Here is a 22,981-nt window from a genome sequence, read left to right as displayed (position 1 = left end):
ACCAACCACAAACGGTCTTTCATGTCAATCAACTCTCGGAAGCCACTTCCTGCTCGTAAACCGTATGATCGACAGCATTTTGGATCCCAAGGTCTCGTACGCACATGCGCACAACTTAGCGTACGCATGCGTGGTTTGGAAACATCGGATGCGTACGACCGAGCTGCCGCTTACGACAGACTCTGAATGAGGTCCTGTATGTGTGTATTACACACAAGAACAAAATGTATATATATTTTGCAAAGAGCAGGGGGTATAAGTGTATTATACACAGAAAAGTAGGAGCATCTGTAGTATAGTTGAGGAATCTATTTAATAAACTAAAAAAGGCTTTTATACAGCATTTTAGCGGAGAGGGGAATCGTGGGCCACTCTGCCAGCAGTGGTGAATGGATGAAGCACACATGTGAGCGTCATCTGCACGGTGCCGGGAGAGGATGGGGGCTGCTGCTCCTAGAGAGCTGGGCAAGCCCCCAGCATGACGAGAACAGGGACATGATGCACAAAATGTGTGCAATAGGGGGCGTGGCCTCGCACGTCCTGAGGCCATGTCCATTTTTCAGGCACCTTAGGCGCACGCACATAGGACTTGTTTCATTACCGATTGCAACTGCGATTATGCACGCAATCGGCCGATTGTTGCATTCTGCGCATGCATCGCAGTGTGCATACGCAAAGACTCCACTGCGATCGGGACTGAGGGCCTGATTCAGAGCCAGACGCTCTATCAGAGCTCTCGCTCTGAATCAGTGCCCGCCTATTGTATTTTTAGAGCGGCCTCCCGGCCGCTCGCATAGCTGTCAGTGGCCACCCACAGCTATTGCGAGAGGCCAGGATGATGGTCGCGATGGTCAAGACCATCGCGACCATCGGACTTGCGACGAGACCCTTGTGGTAGGGTCTCGTTGCCACAAGTCCCAGTGGACTTCTTGCTCTTATAGAGCAAGAAGTCCACCCACTGACCTCACTTGTGATGTCAGTGTGGCCGGCCCTAGACGGTAGGCGTTCCCATGGGAACGCCTCCGTCTGGGCAACCACGTCACTCAACATCGACAGCACGCCCCCTTTGTAGCGAGACCCGGAGCGATGGCTTGCCCGTCGCTATCCGGGTCTCGCGCATGTGCACGACGGAGCCGCCTCCGTCGTGCGCATGTGCACTGGGCCAACATCGACCCGCTTGCGAGCGCTCAGCGCTCGCGAGCGGGTCTGATTCAAGCCCTGAGATCGCAGTGTCTACGCAGACTCATCTCAGAGTGATTGACAGGAAGTGACCATTTGGGGCTGGTGACGGGGGGTGGTTGGCAAAACGCAAGCGTGCCAGTGCGTTTGAACGCCGTTGCATGGCCATGCAAAAATTAGCCACTGCGATGCTGTACGCAGCTTGGGCTTTTACTGCTTGCGATGAGGTTATCAATTCCTGAGTAAGGTCAGACCTTGTGCAAGTGTGCGTGAGGTTCCGATTGTAATCGATGTTACCGATGGTTTCGCAGACTTGCAAAGTATTACGGATGTGTGTAAGGTTAAGTGGGCATCCTTATGTTTGGCTGCGATGACATAGCGATTGTAATCATTAGCTTATTTTTGCAGTGAGAACTGCATGTGTAATTGCAACTGCGATCACAATAGCGATTCGTAATGAATCAAGCCCATAGTCCTAACCCCATTCTCCCCATTACTGGAAGGTATGCTGTGGTATAGACAGGACAGGGGGTGTAAGTGTTTTATACACAGAGCAACAGCAGGTGCATCTGTGGTATAGACAGGGCAGGGGGTGTAAGTGTATTATACAGAGACCAGGAGTTGGTGCATCTGTGGTATAGACAGGGCAGGGGGTGTAAGTGTATTATACAGAGACCAGGAGTTGGTGCATCTGTGGTATAGACAGGGCAGGGGGTGTAAGTGTATTATACAGAGAGCAGGAGTTGGTGCATCTATGGTATAGATAGGACAGGGGATATACTTGTATTATACAGCGAGCAGGAGTTGGTACATCTGTGGTATAGACAGGACAGGGGATATAATTGTATTATACAGAGAGCAGGAGTTGGTGCATCTATGGTATAGATAGGACAGGGGATATAATTGTATTATACAGAGAGCAGGAGTTGGTCCATCTGTGGCATAGACAGGACAGTATTATACAGAGAGCAGTTCGTATATTTTCTAATCGATTAAAAAAATCGATCAACATTGATGTTTTGTTTCTGGGGATAAATCACACATTTACTAATACTTAAAAAACAAATTCAAAAGTTGACTGTTAGTAAATGTGTGATTTAGCCCCAGAAACACAACATCGATTTTAATTGATTTTGATCGATATTAAATCGATTAAAATCGCCCTTTAGTAAATATACCCCCAGGAGTTGGTGCATCTGTGGTATAGACAGTACAGGGGGTTGTTAATGTATTATACATAGAGGAGTTGGTGCATCTGTGGTATAGACAGTACAGGGGGTTGTTAATGTATTATACATAGAGAAGGTGGTACATATGTGGTATAGACAAGATGTGAGGGGGGGGGTGTAAGTGTATTATACACAGAACAGTAGATGGTACTTATGTAGTATAGACAGGACATGGGGTGTAAGTGTATTATACACAGACGTGACAGAACAGTAGAAGGTGCGTAAGTGGTATAGACAGGGGCATAACTAGGTATTTGAAGGCCCCATAGTAAAAGTTTGTAAGGGCCCATATGTACCACCTAATGGTGAAAAGTGTATATAACACATGTAACTTTGACAAGCAAGATGGGCCCCCCTAAGCCCCATCGCACCTGCACCCCTTCCACCAATAGTAGTTATGCCCATGGGTATAGACAGGAAAGGGGGTATAAGCAGAGCCAACCTGGTCAAATTGGTATCTTTGACAAGAGTTTATCTGGTGCCCAGCTTGCAAACCTTCACAAGTGCAGTGGAATGGACAGACAGGATCTGAAAACATGGCGAGAAACGTATTATCCTGAAAAAAGTTAATGTACGTGTATTATACACCAAACAGTGGGCCTGAATCCGATCCGGACGCAAAGTCGATGTTTTTTACGCAGATGGAGCGATTGCCCGCCAATAGACATGCGTATTGCGTTTGAATTGCAATTTCTGTCACAAAGAGGATTTACACTACACACAAACTGATTGACAGGTAGACGGCATTTGGGGAGGTAAGAATAGACGTGACTTATGTTTGTTAGGTTTTGTATGATCCGCAAACCTATTTCCTTTACAGCCCTCCTTCCCCACCAGCCTCATTTTGTTGTATTTGTATATTGTAATCAGTGCATGGGTTGTTCATGTATGAAACACGTGGTCTGATATGTATTATACATAATGCAGAGTAGGGGTGTGCACCGGCCACTTTTCGTGTTTTGTGTTTTGGTTTTGGATCTGGATCTTTCTTCGTGTTTTGGATCTGGATTTGTTTTGCCAAAACCACCCTTCCGTGTTTTGGGTTCTGGGTTTTGTGTTTTGGATCTGTATTTTTTTGAAAAAAAGCATAAAAACAGCTAAAATCACAGAATTTGTAGGTTTTTCTGCTCCTATGCTATTATTAACCTCAATAACCTTAATTTCCACTCATTTCCAGTCTATTCTGAACACCTCACACCTCACAATAGTGTTTTTATGTCCAAAAGGTTGCACCGAGGTAGCTGGATGACTATGCTAAGCGACACGAGTGGGCGGCACAAACACGTGACCCATCTAGGAGTGACACTGCAGTGGCAGGCAGGATGGCAGTTAGAAAAACTAGGCCCCAAACTGTACATAATGCAAAGAAAAAAAGAGGTGCAAGATGGAATTGTCCTTGGGCCCTCCCACCCACCCTTATGTTGTATAAACAGGACATGCACACTTTAACAAATCAATCATTTCAGCGCCAGGGTCTGCCACACAACTGTGGCTGAAATGATTGGTTCGTTTGGGCCCCCACAAAACAAGCTGGCAATTAATGTGTCCCTGCACAAACTGGCTCTACGGAGGCAAGATGTCATCCTCATCCTCCTCATCCACCGATTCCTCACCCTCTTCAGTGTGTACATCCTCATCCTCACAAAGTATTAACTCGTCCCCACTTGAATCCACCACCACAGGTCCCTCTGTACGTTCTGGAGGCTGGTCTCCCTGGAAGAGCTGATAATTCATTTTGATGAACATCATCTTCTCCACATTCTGTGGAAGCAACCTCCTACGCCTTTCGCTGACAAGGTTCCCGGCTGCACTAAACACTCTTTCGGAGTACACACTGGAGGGGGGGCAACTCAGGTAAAATAGAGCCAGTTTGTACAGGGGCCTCCAAATTGCCTCTTTTTCCTGCCAGTACAGGTATGGACTGTCTGACATGCCTACTTGGATGCTGTCACCGATGTAATCCTCCACCATTCTGTCAATGGTGACAGTATCATATGCAGTGACAGTAGACATGTCAGAAATTGTTGCCAGGTCCTTCAGTCCGGACCAGATGTCCAAACTTGGTCCTGCCTGCCCTGCATCACCGCCAGCGGGTTGCTTAGGATACCTAAGTTTTTTCCTGGCAGCCCCAGTTGCGGGAGAAAATGAAGAAGGAGCCGTTGACGTGTCACGTTCCGCTTCAGCTGACAGTGTGTTCACCAGCAGGTCTTTGCACCTCTGCAGGCTTGTGTCGGCCGGAAAGAGAGACACCACATAGGCTTTAAACCTAGGATCGAGCACGGTGGCCAAAATGTAGTGGTCTGATTTCAACAGATTGACCACCCTGGAATCCTGGCAAAGCGAATGAAGGGCTTCATCCACAAGTCCCACATGCCGAGCGGAATCGCTCCGTCTTAGCTCCTCCTTCACTTTCTCCAGCTGCTTCTGCAAAAGCCTGATGAGGGGAATGACCTGACTCAAGCTGGCAGTGTCTGAACTGACTTCACGTGTGGCAAGTTCGAAGGGCTGAAGAACCTTGCACAACACGGAAATCATTCTCCACTGCGCTTGAGTCAGGTGCATACCCCCTCCTTTGCCTATGTCATAGGTGGATGTATAGGCTTGTATGGCCTTTTGCTGCTCCTCCATCCTCTGAAGCATATAGAGGGTTGAGTTCCACCGCGTCACAACCTCTTGCTTCAGGTGATGGCGGGGCAGGTTCAAGAGTGTTTGCTGGCGCTCCAGTCTTCGGCACGCAGTCGCTGAATGGCGAAAGTGGCCAGAAATTTTTCGGGCCACCCAAAGCGTCTCCTGCACGCCCCTGTCGCTTTTCAGAAAATTCTGCACCACCAAGTTTATTGTGTGAGCAAAACATGGGACGTGCTGGAATTTGCCCAGATGTAATGCCCGCACAATATTGGTGGCGTTGTCAGATATCACAAATCCCCAGGAGAGTCTAAGTGGGGTAAGCCACTGGGCGATGATTTCCCTCAGTTTCTCTAAGAGGTTGTCGGCGGTGTGCCTCTTACTGAAACCGGTGATACACAGCGTAGCCTGCCTTGTAACGAGCTGGCGTTTCTGAGATGCTGCTACTGGTGACGCTGCTGCTGTTGCTGCGTAAGGTGATACATCTACCCAGTGGGCTGTCACAGTCATATAGTCCTTAGTCTGCCCTGTTCCACTTGTCCACATGTCCGTGGTTAAGTGGACATTGTGTACAACGGCATTTTTCAGGACACTGAGGACACTTTTTCTGACGTTTCTGTACAGTCTCGGTATCGCCTGCCTAGTGAAGTGGAATCTAGACGGGATTTGGAACCGGGGACACACTACCTCCATCAATTGTCTAAATCCCACTGCACTAATGGCGGATACCGGACGCACGTCTAACACCAACATAGCAGTCAAGGCCTCAGTTATACGTTTTGCTTCAGGATGACTGCTGTCGTACTTCATCCTCCTCGCTAAGGACTGTTGGAGGGTCAATTGTTTAGTAAAAGTAGTGGTGTTCCTACTTCCTCTCTGGGATGATGAACGACTCCCAGCAGCAGCAGCAACAGCAGCAGCGGCAGCAGTAGGCGTAGCAATGCAGGATCCTCCGGAGGAATCCCGGATAGGAGAGTCAGTCATGCCAGTGATATGGCCTGCAGGACTACTTCCGATCCTGACTAAGGAGGAAATTGACGAGGAGGGAGTTGACGGTGTGGTTTGCAGGCGCTTGGATACAACAGGACAACGGGATTTAGGTGTCCCTGGACTGCTTACGGTCTGAGCCAAAGTTTCTGAACTTGACAGTAACTTTTTATGAACGCGCTGCAGGTGCCGTATAAGGGAGGATGTTCCTAGGTGGTTGACGTCCCTACCCCTACTTATTTCACCTTTACATATGGTACATATGGCAAGACAGTTGTTGTCCGGATTTGGATAGAAATATTGCCAGACCAAAGAGGTGGAATGTTTGGTCTTCTGCCCAGGCATGACCGTGATGGGCTTTTTCATCCCACGGACAACAACTGTCTCCCCCGGAGCCTGATTTAAACAAACCACATCACCATCAGAATCCTCCTCGCCAACTTCCTCCTCAGCGCCAGCTACACCAGTATCCTCATCCTGTTGTACTTCAACAGTGACATCTTCAATTTGCATATCAGCAAGTGGACTGTGGGTGCTCCTTTCAGCACTTGCAGGGGGCGTGCAAATGGTGGAAAGAGCCACCTCTTCCCGTCCAGTGCTGGGAAGGTCAGGCATCGCAACCACCACCACACTTGGACTCTCCTTGGGGATTTGTGATATCTTCTTAGAAAGCACAGTTCTTCGCTGTGCTTTTGCCAGCTTAACTCTTTTGATTTTTTTAGTGGGAGGAGTGCTTCCATCGTCATGTGAAGCTGAACCACTAGTCATGAACATACTAGGGATGGACCTTAGCCGTTCCTTGCCACTCCGTGTCGTAAATGGCATATTGGCAAGTTTACGTTTCTCTTCAGCTGATTTAAATGTCTTTTTCAAGGTCATTTTCCTGAACTTTGCCATTTGGGATTGTATGTGCCCTCTACTATGACATTGGGCATCGGCCTTGGCAGACGACGTTGATGGCATGTTATCGTCTATGTCATGACTAGTGGCAGCAGCTTCAGCACTAGGAGGAAGTGGTTCTTGATCTTTCTCTATTTTATTTTTATCGGAGAAAGTTTGGTCCTCCATTTATGTTATATCGATTTGATATATACGTGCGGCTAAACACAGAAAATAATTTTTTTTTTGGTTTGGACTGGAGTGTACTTTGTGGGTTACAGCACCCTTTAACGGTCAAGCCAGCCGGCCCTTTACTTATGACACAGGCGCACTCTTGGCACTACTTTGTTGATGCACGTGCGGCTACTGCGCACACAATTCACAAACACAGAAAATAATTTTTTTTTGGTTTGGACTGGAGTGTACTTTGGGGGTTACAGCACCCTTTAACGGTCAAGCCAGCCGGCCCTTTACTTATGACACAGGCGCACGCTTGGCACTACTTTGTTGATGCACGTGCGGCTACTGCGCACACAATTCACAAACACAGAAAATAATTTTTTTTTGGTTTGGACTGGAGTGTACTTTCGGGGGTTACAGCACCCTTAACGGTCAAGCCAGCCGGCCCTTTACTTATGACACAGGCGCACGCTTGGCACTACTTTGTTGATGCACGTGCGACTACTGCGCACACAATTCACAAACACAGAAAATAATATTTTTTTTGGTTTGGACTGGAGTGTACTTTCGGGGGTTACAGCACCCTTAACGGTCAAGCCAGCCGGCCCTTTACTTATGACACAGGCGCACGCTTGGCACTACTTTGTTGATGCACGTGCGGCTACTGCGCACACAATTCACAAACACAGAAAATAATTTTTTTTTTGGTTTGGACTGGAGTGTACTTTCGGGGGTTACAGCACCCTTAACGGTCAAGCCAGCCGGCCCTTTACTTATGACACAGGCGCACGCTTGGCACTACTTTGTTGATGCACGTGCGGCTACTGCGCACACAATTCACAAACACAGAAAATAATTTTTTTTTGGTTAGGACTGGAGTGTACTTTCGGGGGTTACAGCACCCTTTAACGGTCAAGCCAGCCGGCCCTTTACTTATGACACAGGCGCACGCTTGGCACTACTTTGTTGATGCACGTGCGGCTACTGCGCACACAATTCACAAACACAGAAAATAATTTTTTTTTTGGTTTGGACTGGAGTGTACTTTCGGGGGTTACAGCACCCTTAACGGTCAAGCCAGCCGGCCCTTTACTTATGACACAGGCGCACGCTTGGCACTACTTTGTTGATGCACGTGCGGCTACTGCGCACACAATTCACAAACACAGAAAATAATTTTTTTTTTGGTTTGGACTGGAGTGTACTTGGGGGTTACAGCACCCTTTAACGGTCAAGCCAGCCGGCCCTTTACTTATGACACAGGCGCACGCTTGGCACTACTTTGTTGATGCACGTGCGACTACTGCGCACACAATTCACAAACACAGAAAATAATATTTTTTTTGGTTTGGACTGGAGTGTACTTTCGGGGGTTACAGCACCCTTAACGGTCAAGCCAGCCGGCCCTTTACTTATGACACAGGCGCACGCTTGGCACTACTTTGTTGATGCACGTGCGGCTACTGCGCACACAATTCACAAACACAGAAAATATTTTTTTTTTTGGTTTGGACTGGAGTGTACTTTCGGGGGTTACAGCACCCTTAACGGTCAAGCCAGCCGGCCCTTTACTTATGACACAGGCGCACGCTTGGCACTACTTTGTTGATGCACGTGCGACTACTGCGCACACAATTCACAAACACAGAAAATAATATTTTTTTTGGTTTGGACTGGAGTGTACTTTCGGGGGTTACAGCACCCTTAACGGTCAAGCCAGCCGGCCCTTTACTTATGACACAGGCGCACGCTTGGCACTACTTTGTTGATGCACGTGCGGCTACTGCGCACACAATTCACAAACACAGAAAATAATTTTTTTTTTGGTTTGGACTGGAGTGTACTTTCGGGGGTTACAGCACCCTTAACGGTCAAGCCAGCCGGCCCTTTACTTATGACACAGGCGCACGCTTGGCACTACTTTGTTGATGCACGTGCGGCTACTGCGCACACAATTCACAAACACAGAAAATAATTTTTTTTTTGGTTTGGACTGGAGTGTACTTTCGGGGGTTACAGCACCCTTAACGGTCAAGCCAGCCGGCCCTTTACTTATGACACAGGCGCACGCTTGGCACTACTTTGTTGATGCACGTGCGGCTACTGCGCACACAATTCACAAACACAGAAAATATATTATTTTTTTAGCACTTGGGGGGAGCACCCCTGATGGACAGAGCACCCCCTGGACAACACTACAGCACTCCTTTAGGACTGGGACACTGCACAGGACTTTGGAGTGGACACAGCCCCTATGGAGAACTGACTGCACAACACAGTCCAGCCAGCCCCTATGGACTTTGAAGTAGTGGACACAGCCCCTATTAACAACAGCAGCACAGCACAACACAGCCAGCCCCTATGGACTTTGAAGTAGTGGACAACAGCAGCACTACACTACACTACACTACACAGCCCTAACTCCCACCCTCCCTCTTCACTGTCCACAGCCGAGTGAGAAAATGGCGCCGACGTGTGTACCTTATATAGGATCCAAAACCCGCGAGACTCGGAAGGCGGGAAGATGACGTTTTGCCTCGATTTCAGATCCGAGTCAGGCGGGAAAAGTCGAGCCTGACTCGGATCGGACTCGGATCGGGGGGGCTCGGGGGGGTTCGGATTTCAGAAATCCGAACCCGCTCACCCCTAGTCCAAAGTCATGTAGTTGGACAGATCGGTCTTTAGGAACGGGGTTGTAGCGGCGTCCCGCTTGTAATATGGTATAGTCTAATGTAGCGCTAGATGAGGTGCCTGGGTGAAACTTCCTGAGGAAGGGAGTACAGAGAGATCGGCAGCCAGGGGGTTAACTCTGACCGACTGCCGCTGACTCCCATGCAGGTGCCGGCGGTGCACCTGTTCCCAGGCGTCCGCCGGAGCCGCAGTCCGGAACAGCTGCTGCCGTGGTGTGAGAGATGCTATAGTCAGACTCTGTGTGGCCAGTGACCATACGTCCCTCTCACATAATCATACTGATTCTCACGGTTTATATATCAGTCCACACGAGACCATCTTCCTAGCCTAGATTAAGGTTAAGCTGAGCGCAGTATGTATATTTATTTATCCATTTGCCTATTTACAGTGTCAGCTGTACCACTTACTGCAGCTCGCCAACCATACCCATTCTCAGTGCGCAGATATCCTACCTCCTCTTCTTCAAGTTATTGAATTTATGACTCTTTTTAATAAATATATTTGTTATATTGGAATATGAATTGCTATTATTATTATTTCTGAGCGCCACAGTTCACTATACATATATTTTCTTCTAACAATTGATCTTACAGGATCATATACAGTATGATAACTGCATAGTTATTCATATTTTTAGGAAGTGGTTACTATATATTAGTGAATCCAATTTATTAGGCATATTTAACTGTAATATTGTGCTAAAGGTTTCTGGCTTCCATTGATGCAAATATTTGTTGTACTACCAGTTGTTTCATTTATTATGGCTGTTTTTGACAGTAATGGAAACACATGGTATATTTACACTAAACGATAGAAATTCTCAATCCTACTCAGTTTCATTTTTAAAATGTGTTTTCCAAATAGTACTTACTTTAGCTTAGCATTTATAGCATTAGATATAGCCCTTTGCTAAATACTAAAAATAATCAGTGATGCCTTTACAGCAGTGTTGGGAATTAGGGGTCTATTTACTAAGCAGTGTTAGTAGACAGAGTGAAACGTGATAAGGTGCCAGCCAATCGGCTCCTAACTGCCATCTCACAGGCTGTGTTGAAAAATGACAGTTGGGAGCTGATTGTCTGGCACCTTATCACTTTTCACTCTGTCTCCTAACACTGCTTAGTAAATAGACCCCTTAGTCACCTACGGCCCTTCAGGCCTTTACCCGCATCACTAGCTCCTTCCTGCATAATCATCATATTTGTTTGCTATAGTTTGTAACACTTGATTAAAATGCCTGTGAATATGTTGTTGCAAATAGCTGTCTATTTCTTTCATTAGGTGTGGTATGAAATGTTGACATTCAGAATGTCAACATGGTCATAATGTCGATATTGGGCATGTCGGCATAGTGTTTTTACAGTATTTAAGTCCTAACTTTCCCTAATTGCAGAATAACAATACACCTAACCCTAAACCGAACACTGACATTGTGACTATCTAATGACCACGTTGGCATTATGTCCATGTCGACATTGTCAATGTGGTAATTTTCACTGTCGACTTTATGTCCAAGTCTGCATTCTGAATGTTGGTGTTCAGGCAATGTTGATATTGTGGTGTTCACATTCTGAATGTCAACATAATGACTACATATAGAGCTGGTCCTAAGCAATTTGATGCTCTAGGCAAGATTTTTGTTGGTGCCCCCTGGCAAATAGTCCCACCACCAAGTTTATACATGGACACCAATATAACACATTGGTTTATAGCTTAATTTGTTTGCTTAATAAACACGTGCTAAACGCACAAAATATACAACTATCCAGGTATCCTCCTTTGTTATGGCCTGCGGCGCAGAGGTGACTGGCATAAAAATAGTCAGTCAGACTCATTATTCATCTGCGGGCCCAGGTCGGTCCAATGTACCGGCTGCACCGCCGCTAGTTCCACCTCTGACCTAGCACCCCTTTCCATCTCACAGCACAGCGCCCATCACCCAGCAGCACAGATCACTGAGGCAGCCAACAACACCCATCACCCCTCTCCCACAGCAATCCTCCTCCAGCACCCCTCACCCAGCACAGCACCCCTCATACAGAACCCCTATGCCCTCTCCCAGCACAGCACCCCTCACCCAGCAGCATAGATCACAGCCACACTTATTACCTCTTATTACCTCTCAACCAGCACATAGCACCAGCACCTCTCACTACATGCTGAGCTGACTTTAATCAAAACATTTTTATAACACAGTCACTTACTTTTTAAAACTGGCTGGTTGGCTGCCTGTGCTTCTGCCCCTGTTGTTTTGCAGCTCCTGCTGAATCCTCCACACTGTGATTTGTGGGAGTGGCTTTGTGAGAGTGGTGCTGGCAAGCTACAGAGAGTCAAGTGCAGGCTTAGCTTGCTGGACTCCAGAGACCAGCGGCTATTTTTGTTGATGCCCAATGCCCATTGCTACTCTGCTCCAGCCTCCCTGGTCCTGCTTGCTGGCTGTGTGTTGCCTAACCACTAGCAGAGCCCTGCCAATCAGGTGCCTTGCCTCCGCAACCGATGCGGCTGTTCTGCTGTTGCTGCCTCACTGTTTGCTGCTGCCGGGCCCAATTGGAGCTGAGCTGGCAGCTCCGACCGGGCATGGCAGTATCAAACAGTGGAAACTACGCAGCAGCAGTAGCAGCTGCCCCAGCTGTCAGCAGGTGCCCCATGCCACAGTCCCTGCCACAAACCACTGCCAACTGCCAGCCCTAGGTGGGCTTGGATGCCCCTAGGCATTCCAAATGCCCTAGGCATTTGCTTATTTTGTCTATGGCTAGGGCAGTCTTTGACTACATACCCTTTGATCAACAGTTTTAAATTAAATTATTACTGAGATTAAGGGAAATATGTAGCCTTTATGTAGATTAGAGTGACACCCAATGTGGCCCCTGAAGTGTATCAGGTTGATTATCACTTCTTCAGTGTCTTGCCTTTTCTATTCTCCTTTTCTCTTTATGTACATTGGGCCTGATTCAGCAGCGTATGCAATTGCAACTACGTATGCAGATTGGCCGATTGTTACTGCGCATGCGATTATGCACGCAGATAGGAATCCATTGCAGAGTGAAGGATAAGTAGTTGCAAAAACGCAGGCATGTCTGTATGTTTGAACACCGGTACATGGGCGTGCAAAAATTAGCCACTGCAATGGCATATGTAGCTTGAGGACTCATTGTGTGCAACAAGACTTGCAATTTCTGCGATGGGTTAGACCTGCTGTAATTGTGCATGACGGGCCGATATGCTTTGATGTTACCAATGTATATGCAGGACAGTGAGGTATTATGGATGTGAGAAAACAGTAGTGGGCGTCTCTGTGCTGGCTGAGCTGAGGCAGGCATTAGCATATTTTCGCAGCTACATTGCGTGTGATTACACAGCTGCGATCGCATTTGCAATCCATACTGAATCAGGCCCATTGTTTTCTGTTTTGCAAATAAAGTGGTGTTAGCATCAAGGCTGTCACTACCAAATAGTGGCTAAAGAGTGGAGAAGTGTGCCAATAGAGAAGTTGCCCATGGCAACCAATCAGCTTTGAGGTTGCATTTATCAAAGACATTCTATAAAATGATAGGTAGAAGCTGATTGGTTGCCATGGGTAACTTCTCCACTGACACACTTCTCCACTCTTTTCACTGCTTCATACATCTACCCCAGTAAAACTGGACACTTACCTACTGTAGGATATCACTTTTAACTGTGCAGCATAGAATGGTTTTATGTTCATTTTATAAAGTTTTTCCCTTGCAATTGTTTTTTTTTTTTTAATGCTTGGTCTTTATTGACCACCCATTTTTTTCTAGTACAAAATAAATAAGTGTTGGATAGTGAGTCATGAGCATGTGGAATGCATAGGTTCCTCCTATGCAGGGTGTATTCACATGCACACATAAATACACAATGTGGCCACACCTTTCTTACACCACAGTATTCTGTCCTATACATTCATTATAGTAGATCCCATCCCTAACCAATTTGTGTCAGGTCATTGCTATTGCTTTATGAACACTTGCTGTATGAAGCAGTGTGCAGATAAGACTCAACCCAGTTGAATTGATTTTAATATTTGGAAGCTTATTTAACATTTTATCTCTACAACTGGAAGTAGCTATATTAGCATTAACAATGTCTTTGGTAAGTGCAAAAGACCCCATGTTGTTTCCATTGTATTCCAGTGTTCTCCCAGGGGCCAAAACATAATGGTAAGGTAAGTGGACCTTAATGTGCAGTATGGAATTTATGGGCCAATTCAATTAGACGTGGAAGTCGCTGTAATGACTCCTTGCTGCTTCTGCGTGAGGTGCAAACAGCATGTACCTACCATAACTGGACAACAAATGCACAAAGCGAGCTGACATCGACTTATATGAAATTGAATTTACCCCTTAGACTGTAAGCAACCACGACTGCCGGAACTTACATAGGGGGCTTGGCTTAAGCCCATAGCTGCTGGTAAACAGGCTGACCTTTAGATGCTGCATTAAGCCCCTTGAAGACAGATAGGGCTGCCGTGGTAGCAGGGGAATGGCTTCCCATTGTTTTAATAAATATTTTAAGAGCTATATATATTTCTCTATTGAACATTGACATTACCATAAAATACAAACCTGTTGTACAGTTCATCATCTTCTCCTCCCCATCCCCAGAAACGATTTGAAAATCCATTTACTTTGAGGAACTGCTCTTTTGTAAAAGCCACCACACCTCCAAAAATGGTGTCATAAGGTAATCTACAGGTAACAGAACAAGTCATTGGTTTTAATCACATTTAAAAAAAAAATAATCAGTATACAACTCTCTCACAGCTAATGTATAAACTGTGTATTATGTTGTTGAACAGTTTTACTTAGAATGTAAACTCAGGAAGGGCATACTAATGCTACACATATGGTGCTTTGGTCAGAAAGAGACCCAATGCCAAAGTAAGGTACTGTAGCAATGTTGATCAATATGCTGCATGCTTTATAACCACAGAACTGAAGCAATAATGTCACAGAATTGACACTAAAATGAACTGCATTCTCTTCATTCTCTTAATAAGTACTATAGAAAAAATGTGCTTGTACAAAGAGCAACAATTTTACATAAATGTGCAGAAGGTTTATCTATTGGGTGCTTCTTAATTCAGGACAGGAATCACATAGAAAAGGAGTGCTAGTAGCAATCAAGTGACCACAATGAGTATAGTGATATTTATTAAAACAAATAATAAAAGTTAAACCACATACTATCGAAGCACACAGATATTCACAAAGAGGACTGACAATCAGACCACTGTAAGATATTCTTTCTATAAAGCCCACAATGCGCTGTGCGGCAGTCCACTGTGATTTAAAGTTCCTCTATATAGGTAAGAGCAGCAGCAGTAATAATAAAATGGATACTGGATATATGGAGTGCAAAGAGTCACCTGTATGGCAGTGCCAGCAATCCCACTGGCTAGGGTCAGACTGATGCCTAGTAGTATGCCGGGGTCAGTTCCAGATGGGGACCGGGCGTATCACACTGATGTGGCTGATTCCACCAAAGTGTCAAGAGCCATGTAGATGATCCACATGGCTATGGGGAAACTATCGCTGGTTGTGCAATCTGCAATCTCCGTGTGGCTTTATCCTTTCTAGCAGAGCCGCATGCAGCACACTCCGTCTGCTGGTGCTCTACAATGTAACAAGCTTTCATAGCAGTGGAAACAAAGTGTCCATGTGCATACGATAGTCTCCTTCAAAAGTCAGTCTGACCCTAGCCAGTGGGATTGCTGGCACTGCCATACAGGCAGGGACTTATCTACACATTGGTCTGGATGGCAGTTGCCAGGTGCGCCGGCCAAGGGGGAGCGCCACCCAGCAGTGCCATCCACGGCCAGGTGGTATTTATGCGCCGTGTCTTCTCTTCACAAAAAATAAACTTCATCTCAGGGCGCCGGCACTTCATGAAGCTGCACGGCCGGGGGAGGGCTGGCAGCAGCAGTCTCATCCTCGTTGCGACCGTGCAGACAGGCCGTGGAGCTTCCTGAAGTGCGTGCCAGCCAGTGCCATGAGATGAAGTTTTTTCTGGTGTGGAGAGAAGAAGACCCGGCGCACGTGACCAGTGCAGAAGAACGGACAGAGGAGCCGGGACCCATGACAGCACTGCAGCAACAAGATAAGAAGTGGGGATTGGGGTCACAGAAGGGGGCCTGCCGGGGCTGGCTTGGGAGTATGTACTTAGAAGGGGTACTGGCTTGGGAGTGGGGAACATAGACTGTGTCTGACTGGTGAGTGGGGCATAGAAGGAGGCATGCTGGGGCTGGCTGGGGATTGGGTACTTAGAAGGGGTACTGGCTGAGGAGTGAGGGACATAAAAGGCTGGGGCTGGCTTGGGAGTGGGGGACATAAAAGGCTGTGGCTGGCTGGGGAGTGGGGTCTTAGAAGGGGGGCTGGCTGTTTTTTTGCCCTATGGAAAACAATGTGTGTTTTTTTAATATTAAAAGTAGTAAAACCTGTGTGAGGGGATGGGGCTGTGATGGATAGAGCTGGGGGGGGGGGCACCAGTCCCTTATCTGACCCTTAGATACACCCCTGCATACAGGTGACTCTTTGCACTCCATATATCCAGTGTCCATATTATTATTACTGCTGCTGCTCTTACCTACATGGAGGAACTTTAAATCACAGTGGACTGCCGCACAGCGCATTGTGGACTTTATAGAAAGAATATCTTACAGTGGTCTGATTGTCAGTCCTCTTTGTGAATATCTGTGTGCTTTGATAGTATGTGGTTACCATTTAACTTTTATTATTTGTTTTAATAAATATCATTATCCTCATTGTGGTCACTTGATTGCTACTAGCGCTCCACCTGTCCTTTTGTGTTGTTTCCATTTTTAGCAGGTGCAGATCCTGCTGTGTGAGCTGCTTACCTATCAAGGGGATATTCTCTCTTTCTTGTTAGCGCACCCAGGGCTTGATTCAGAGGCGGACGCTCTTTAAGAGCGCTCGCTCTGAATCAGGGCGTTTTTCTTTTCTTGTTGCGGCGCTTGTGACGAGACCCTTGTGATAGGGTCTCGTCCGTCGCAAGCCCCAGAGAGCTTCCTGCTCTAATAGAGCAGGAAGCTCTCCACTGACATCACTGGTGAGGTCAGTGGTGCCCTCCCACAAATGGCAGGTGTTCCTTCGGGAACGCCTCCATTTGTGTAGCCACCCCCCTCCCCGCCTACAAAATGGGGTGAGCTGTCGATCAACATCGACAGCCGCCCCTTTTATAGTGAGTCCCGGAGCAAGACAATTTCTCTCTCGCTCCGGGGCTTGCGCATGCACAGTACCCCACCATTGACCCGCAGTGGGTCCGAATCAGGCCCCCAATCCTTTAGTTCAGGAATCACATAGTGTAACATTTAGAGAGTGCTGTTTACAGAATTACCCTCTGAGCTGAACTTTTCTTTACAAAATGAGGGTTGGCACCAAAACTTAACTATGTATCTATGTGGCTGGGTTGTTTGATAATGCATCTAATTACCCATGACCCATATAAGCAGTGGTAAAGCCATGCAGCACTCTAATTCATTGCACCTTCTTAGAGGATTTTTCAGCTTACTTTATTTTGAAGTTTCTTTTATTATAACTGAAGATGAACTGGGTTTTTTTGCATGTACATAATATATTTGACTAGATATACTCTTCCTTTGATCGATTGTCTTGCCCAATTTTATAATGCTCTATTTGTGTTCAGTAGACTGCCTACACTGCTACATTATTAGTACAATGTTAACAGTTTAAAACAACCTAGTTCAGTAGCTTTTGAACTTGCGTTGTAAATGTCTCAGAGGTCAGCAGATAACTGTACTCAGGAAAGTGTGAGATACACTCTACAAGAGGGTGTATCTAACCTACTATTGCATGCTACTCTATATATGGTGGCATTAGAAAAACACAAGGAGAAAAAAATGAATGCTCTCAAAAAGGTGGATAAGTTTAAAACTTTCAGATTACAAAATTAAAGGCCTGATTCCCAGATTTACACTAATGCAATCGCAACTGCATTTTCTTACGGTTTTTTTTGCTAAAATATGCTAATGACTTCCAAAGCTTAGCCGAGCATAGGGACACCCACTGCTGCCTTCTCATATCCATCCGACATGCAACAGCGTAAACATTGGTACTACTGCACATCGACAGTCACGCAGTATGTGCTGTAAGTCAAGTCTGACTTGCCGTAAATACTGCAGCTCTCCTGACATGCAGAGAACGCTCATGCTACATAGGAGATTGCAATGGCTAATGTATGCATGCCAATGAAACAGCGTTCAATCGGTCAGCCTGCGTTTTTCGAACCACTACCCGTTACCACCCCCAAACGCAGACTAGCTGTCACTCACTTTGCGAGTGGTTCCTCTGTGAGGGTGTAATTACATTGCAATCACTGTGCCTGTGCAGTGCGGCTTTCGTGCAAGCGCAATAGCAAATAATTGCTCAATCTGTGAAAATATTGGCATTGCGTAAATCTCAAAATCAGGCCCTAAGTGTTTATTTTATTATACTTTAAAGAAGAAAACATTTCAAAGGATTTGCCAACTCCAACCCAAGTAACTGCAATAGTAATGAAATACAGTACAAATCCTACAGTTATTTAAGTAATAAAGATTATATGTGCTTTTATGTACAATATAGTCATGTTTAATTGATGTTATGCTTGTGCTTTAAAATATTTACCTAAAATTGAACTTGTCCAAAGAATTTGCCATGTGTTTGGGGTTTTTGGAGCACCTGTACAGATTCCTCTCATCCATAGGAATAATATCCACATCACTGAAGATAAAGCAATTATAATCATAGTCTTTCATTGCTTCTATAAAGCCAACATTCATTAGCTTGGCTCTGTTGAATGTTGTGTTTTCTATCTGTAGAGCAAAAAGTGAAATATTAAATATTATATTCTGTACCAGGTGCATTCTGTAAAACTCATTAGATTAATAAAGTAGCAGATCTAAAGTAAAGACAAGAGACATATACTGTAACTTCAGCAAAAAATGTAAGCTATTTATTTTAATCTTAAATTGATAAAGCTGGAATATGTGGCCGTACAGATTCCTTCAGCAATTCACGAATATATATGCATGCTTATGTCTTTCATTATTATTTTAATTGCAATTATGAATATATATAGAAATGATTCAGAATATATGATTCGTTATAAGTTGTACTTTAGAGAGAGTTACCTCTCTCTAAAGTAGGCAGGTGTGTGTCTGAAGCAACAAAGCAGCACTTAACATTGTTTAATATTGTTTAATCTAAAAGGTATAAGTGTTATTACGGAAATAGGTAGAAATTAGAACTGATCATAGCCATGTTTTTTACTAGCAAGACAGCATAATGGGTTAGTTTAATACTAACAGACTAGAAGACAGCATGTCTCAGATCTGTCTAAACAAGAAGGGAGCTAATCAGAATAGCCTTGGCCTATATGCGGTCACCAGTATTTTGAAAACATAGAAAGGAGATTATAGGTTTTGTTATGATTAAAATCAATAATTAGTGAAATGTTTAGTGCGCATGAATATTGACTTAATTAATTAATATTCGCCATTTTAAAATATGTCAGTAACAGAGAGGGAAAAAGTATAAAAGATTGATCAAATAGGGGAGGGGTCAGGCAGTCGGGTTAAGCAGGAGAGATCGTAGGTCGGGGGAGTCGCGGGGCGCTGGGTTGTAAGTATAAACATTGGCTGACTGTCACCTTGAGCATCTCTGCTAGGCATTGCAAATAATCATTTTGTTACTGCTGTTGAACTAATGTTTTTTTATGTTGTAAGTCTGCTTTGACAATAATACCATAAAACATGTAGAATTGATTTGCTTTTTAAGTAAAACATTGTCATTTATTTTAAAGTTGGTATTGGTGTGAATTATTCCATTTCTTCTTATAATAAGTAAGGTTTAAAAACAATATCCAAAACACCTCGCGTTATCATAAATGAAAGCTAAACAGGGGAAAAACTGTATGATAACAACAAAAAGGACAGCCAGAATCAATGCAACCCATCAATGCACCGCAAAAAACAACAATATGCATTATGGGTGGATACCGCCAAAGGTAACAAACAACAATATGCATTATGGGTGGATACAGCCAAAGGTAACAAACAACAATATGCATTATGGGTGGATACCGCCAAAGGTAACAAACAACAATATGCATTATGGGTGGTTACCGCCAAAGGTAACAAACAACAATATGCATTATGGGTGGATACCGCCAAAAGGTAACAAACAACAAAACAAACACAACACAAAGAAGGTACCCAACTCAACCTTATACATTGACTACCCACCTACAGGGCCGTTATCAGGGAGGGACTTCTCAGGGAGTCCCTGGCCCAGACACTCTGGGGCCCACCGCTCCTACCCCAGTAGCTCACGCAGGGGGGTTCTGAGTGCTTGAACCCCCCCACTGGCAGACCACACAGGCAGCCAGGGACAGACTGGTTTGGGGGCATGCAGGCAGAGGACGCTCCCCAGCCGCTGCAATTGTCTATGTGAAAACAATGAGAGTGGTCGGACAGCATACTTCTGCCTGTCACAGTCACTGACACTCACCACTGCACTGTCTCACTCACACTGTGACTGTACATAGCATCCTGCGGCTAGCAGCTCTGTTTAGCTGCAGTCATTGGGGTGCCGCTGTGCGATGCTGATTGGTTAATGGCTCCATGGATGGTCAATTGTAATAGGGTGAAAATATAGAAAATGTGAGAGTTTAGCAGTAAACTCTCACATTGGTCGAGTTTTATCTTCAAAATGGGAAAACATCTGGATCACAGTTTAAATAGTGAGGTTTTTTGAGTCTAAAAACAAACGAGTTTGCATGTTTTCGGACTCATTGTCCGAGTTTAACAACTGAACTGACAAATTATTTTTCCAAAAACCGCTCCAACTGCTATTTCACATAAGGGCACTGGATTAAGTTCAACCCTATATCGTAAATCTACTGATTGTAATATACTTCTTCACGCAACGAGACATGTGAGTAGTCTGAAGGAGTCGCTACCAATATCGCAGTTTATCTGTGTCTTACGCAATAATACCTCTTAGGACTTGGCAGAAATACAGTTATTGGAGATGTGGGACAGATTCCTATCAAGAGGTTACTCACAGTCAGTAGTTGATAGGTGCCTTGCAAAAGCACAGCAGAGACACTTACAAATCACCACTAAATAAAAGAGCTGATCCCTCTAGAATGATATACCCAGCAACATACGACCTAACTGCTAATACAACCAGCAAAGCTGTCAGAAAACATTGGTCGATCATCACCTCGGACCCAACCCTTGAGGGCAGGGCCGAAACTAGGATTTTTGTCACCAGGGGCAAGACAGTAATTTGGCGCCCCCCATGTAATTCCCCCTGCAGTAGTGCCCATATTGTAATGCCCCCATAGTAATTCCCATATGTTAATACCCCCATAGTAATGTAGTAATGCCCCTGTAGTGCCCACCATACAGTAATGCCCCTGTAGTGCCCATGCTCCCATATTAATGCCCCTGTAGTGCCCATGCTTTCATAGTAATGCCCCTGTAGTGCCCATGCTCTCATAGTAATGCCCCTGTATTGCCCATGCCCCCATAGTAATATCCCTGTAGTGCCCTTACAGTAATGCCCCTGTAGTGCTCATGCCCCCACAGTAATGCCCCTGTGGTAATGCCCCTGTAGTGCCCATGCCCCAATAGTAATGCCCCTGTAGTGCTCATGCCCCATTATTAATGCCCCTTATTGCCTATGCCCCCATAGTAATGCCCCTGTGGTAATGCCCCTGCCCCCATAATAATGCCCCTGTAGTGCAGCTTATTAAAAAAAAAAATACTTACCTTGAACCCCGCTCCTGCATCCAGCGTCGCGTCCGGTCCGCCGGCTGCTCCTTGGAACTATGGGGGAGATGTCATGACGTCTCCCCCATAGTGCCCGCGGGGAGAGCCGGAAGCTGGAGTTCGGGAGAGAACTCCAGCCTCCGGCTCCGGCTACACCGCGTCGCTGCAGAGAAGGAGCCGGGCGCCCGCTGGTAATAAATATTACCAGCGGACGTCCGGCTTGGAGCCTCTCTGCAGCGCCGGGCTGGAGGTCACTGGCACCAGGTACAGCGGCTCACCCGGTGCACGTGCACCTCCAGCCCCCCCCTAGTTGCGGCCCTGCTTGAGGGTATTAGTAAACAACCACCTATGATGGCATATCACCGTGGTTCTAATTTTATGCTAACTTTTGATGCAGCCTACGAAGCGACCTAGTGAGGCGAAGACATATTGGCTCTCAGGCCACCATCCTGGTTGCTATAGGTGTGCAGATTGCACTACCTGTTGCTCCATGTTGACAGGAACCCACTTTGCTCACCCCCATAATGGGAAGAAGATAGATATCCACCATCGATTATATTGTACCTTTGATTATGTAGTGTACATATTGACAGAAGATAGAGGACCTCATTCAGAGTCAGTCGTAGCGGCCGCACGGTCGTACGCATCCGATGTTTTTAATTCAGTACCTGCGCACGGCTAGTGGATTGCTAAAGTTGATTGACAGGAAAGTCCGTTTGTGGGTGTATACGGGGGTGGTGGTCTACAAACGGAGGCGTTCTTCAGCATTTCCAGGCGTTTTAGGGGAGTGCATAAATTATCTGCTTCGTACGACCATGAATTGCGGATGCATGACAACGTCACTCTACGAACAGGATGATCGTCCAGGCTAAGGTAGGCAAGAAGCGTCCGTAAGCCACAACAGTACAATCGTTAATCCAATGTTACTTGTGATGTTTCTAATTGGAACCACACAAACCAAGCAGCTAAGATTGCTGCATTGTAACTATTAACACTGCTAATTACCTTGTAACTGATTTCACTTGCGTGTGCATTAGAGAATTCGTAACACAAATATTTATTTGTGCTTTTTAAACTTATTTTGTTCGGACATTTTTTAAAACATCTAGCATTGTGTTTTGCGTAGCAGCCTTTTCAGATACCATACTTTTTAAACCATTGATATAGTTAAATATAGACATTTTCTTTTAAAAAAAATGTATTTTTCTGAAATTAGCCTTTCCTCACAATTTAACTTACAATTGTTAGGGCAACATTTGCATATAAATAAAAATAACAAAAAAAAACCACAATTCTAAAAATAAATTTATAAAAACAAAAAAAGAGCTTGAGACATTGGTGACAAGAAATATGGGGACTGGACAAGAGGTGAGGGAGGAGATATCCAGGGCTA

The 22,981-nt window shown here is 45.4% G+C and overlaps 1 protein-coding gene across 3 annotated transcripts in view; it reads right to left on the bottom strand.

Annotated features, from left to right (window-relative positions):
- The window catches only part of LOC148475120 (beta-1,4-galactosyltransferase 1-like), a 247,214-nt gene that overhangs the window by 30,218 nt on the left and 194,015 nt on the right, over nucleotides 1-22,981 (bottom strand). For all 3 annotated transcript variants that reach the window (XM_088457705.1, XM_088457704.1, XM_088457706.1), the window contains 2 exons: nucleotides 18,437-18,624; nucleotides 14,357-14,479 (listed from right to left, as the gene is read on the bottom strand). In XM_088457705.1, coding sequence (XP_088313831.1) covers nucleotides 14,357-14,479; nucleotides 18,437-18,624 — 311 coding nt within the window. The remainder of the gene's footprint in view (nucleotides 1-14,356; nucleotides 14,480-18,436; nucleotides 18,625-22,981) is intronic.

Source organism: Taudactylus pleione, unplaced genomic scaffold (assembly GCF_031769625.1).
Source record: "Taudactylus pleione unplaced genomic scaffold, aTauple2 ptg000777l, whole genome shotgun sequence".
Taxonomy (NCBI): domain Eukaryota; kingdom Metazoa; phylum Chordata; class Amphibia; order Anura; family Myobatrachidae; genus Taudactylus; species Taudactylus pleione.
This window is presented reverse-complemented; position numbering and strand designations above follow the sequence as displayed.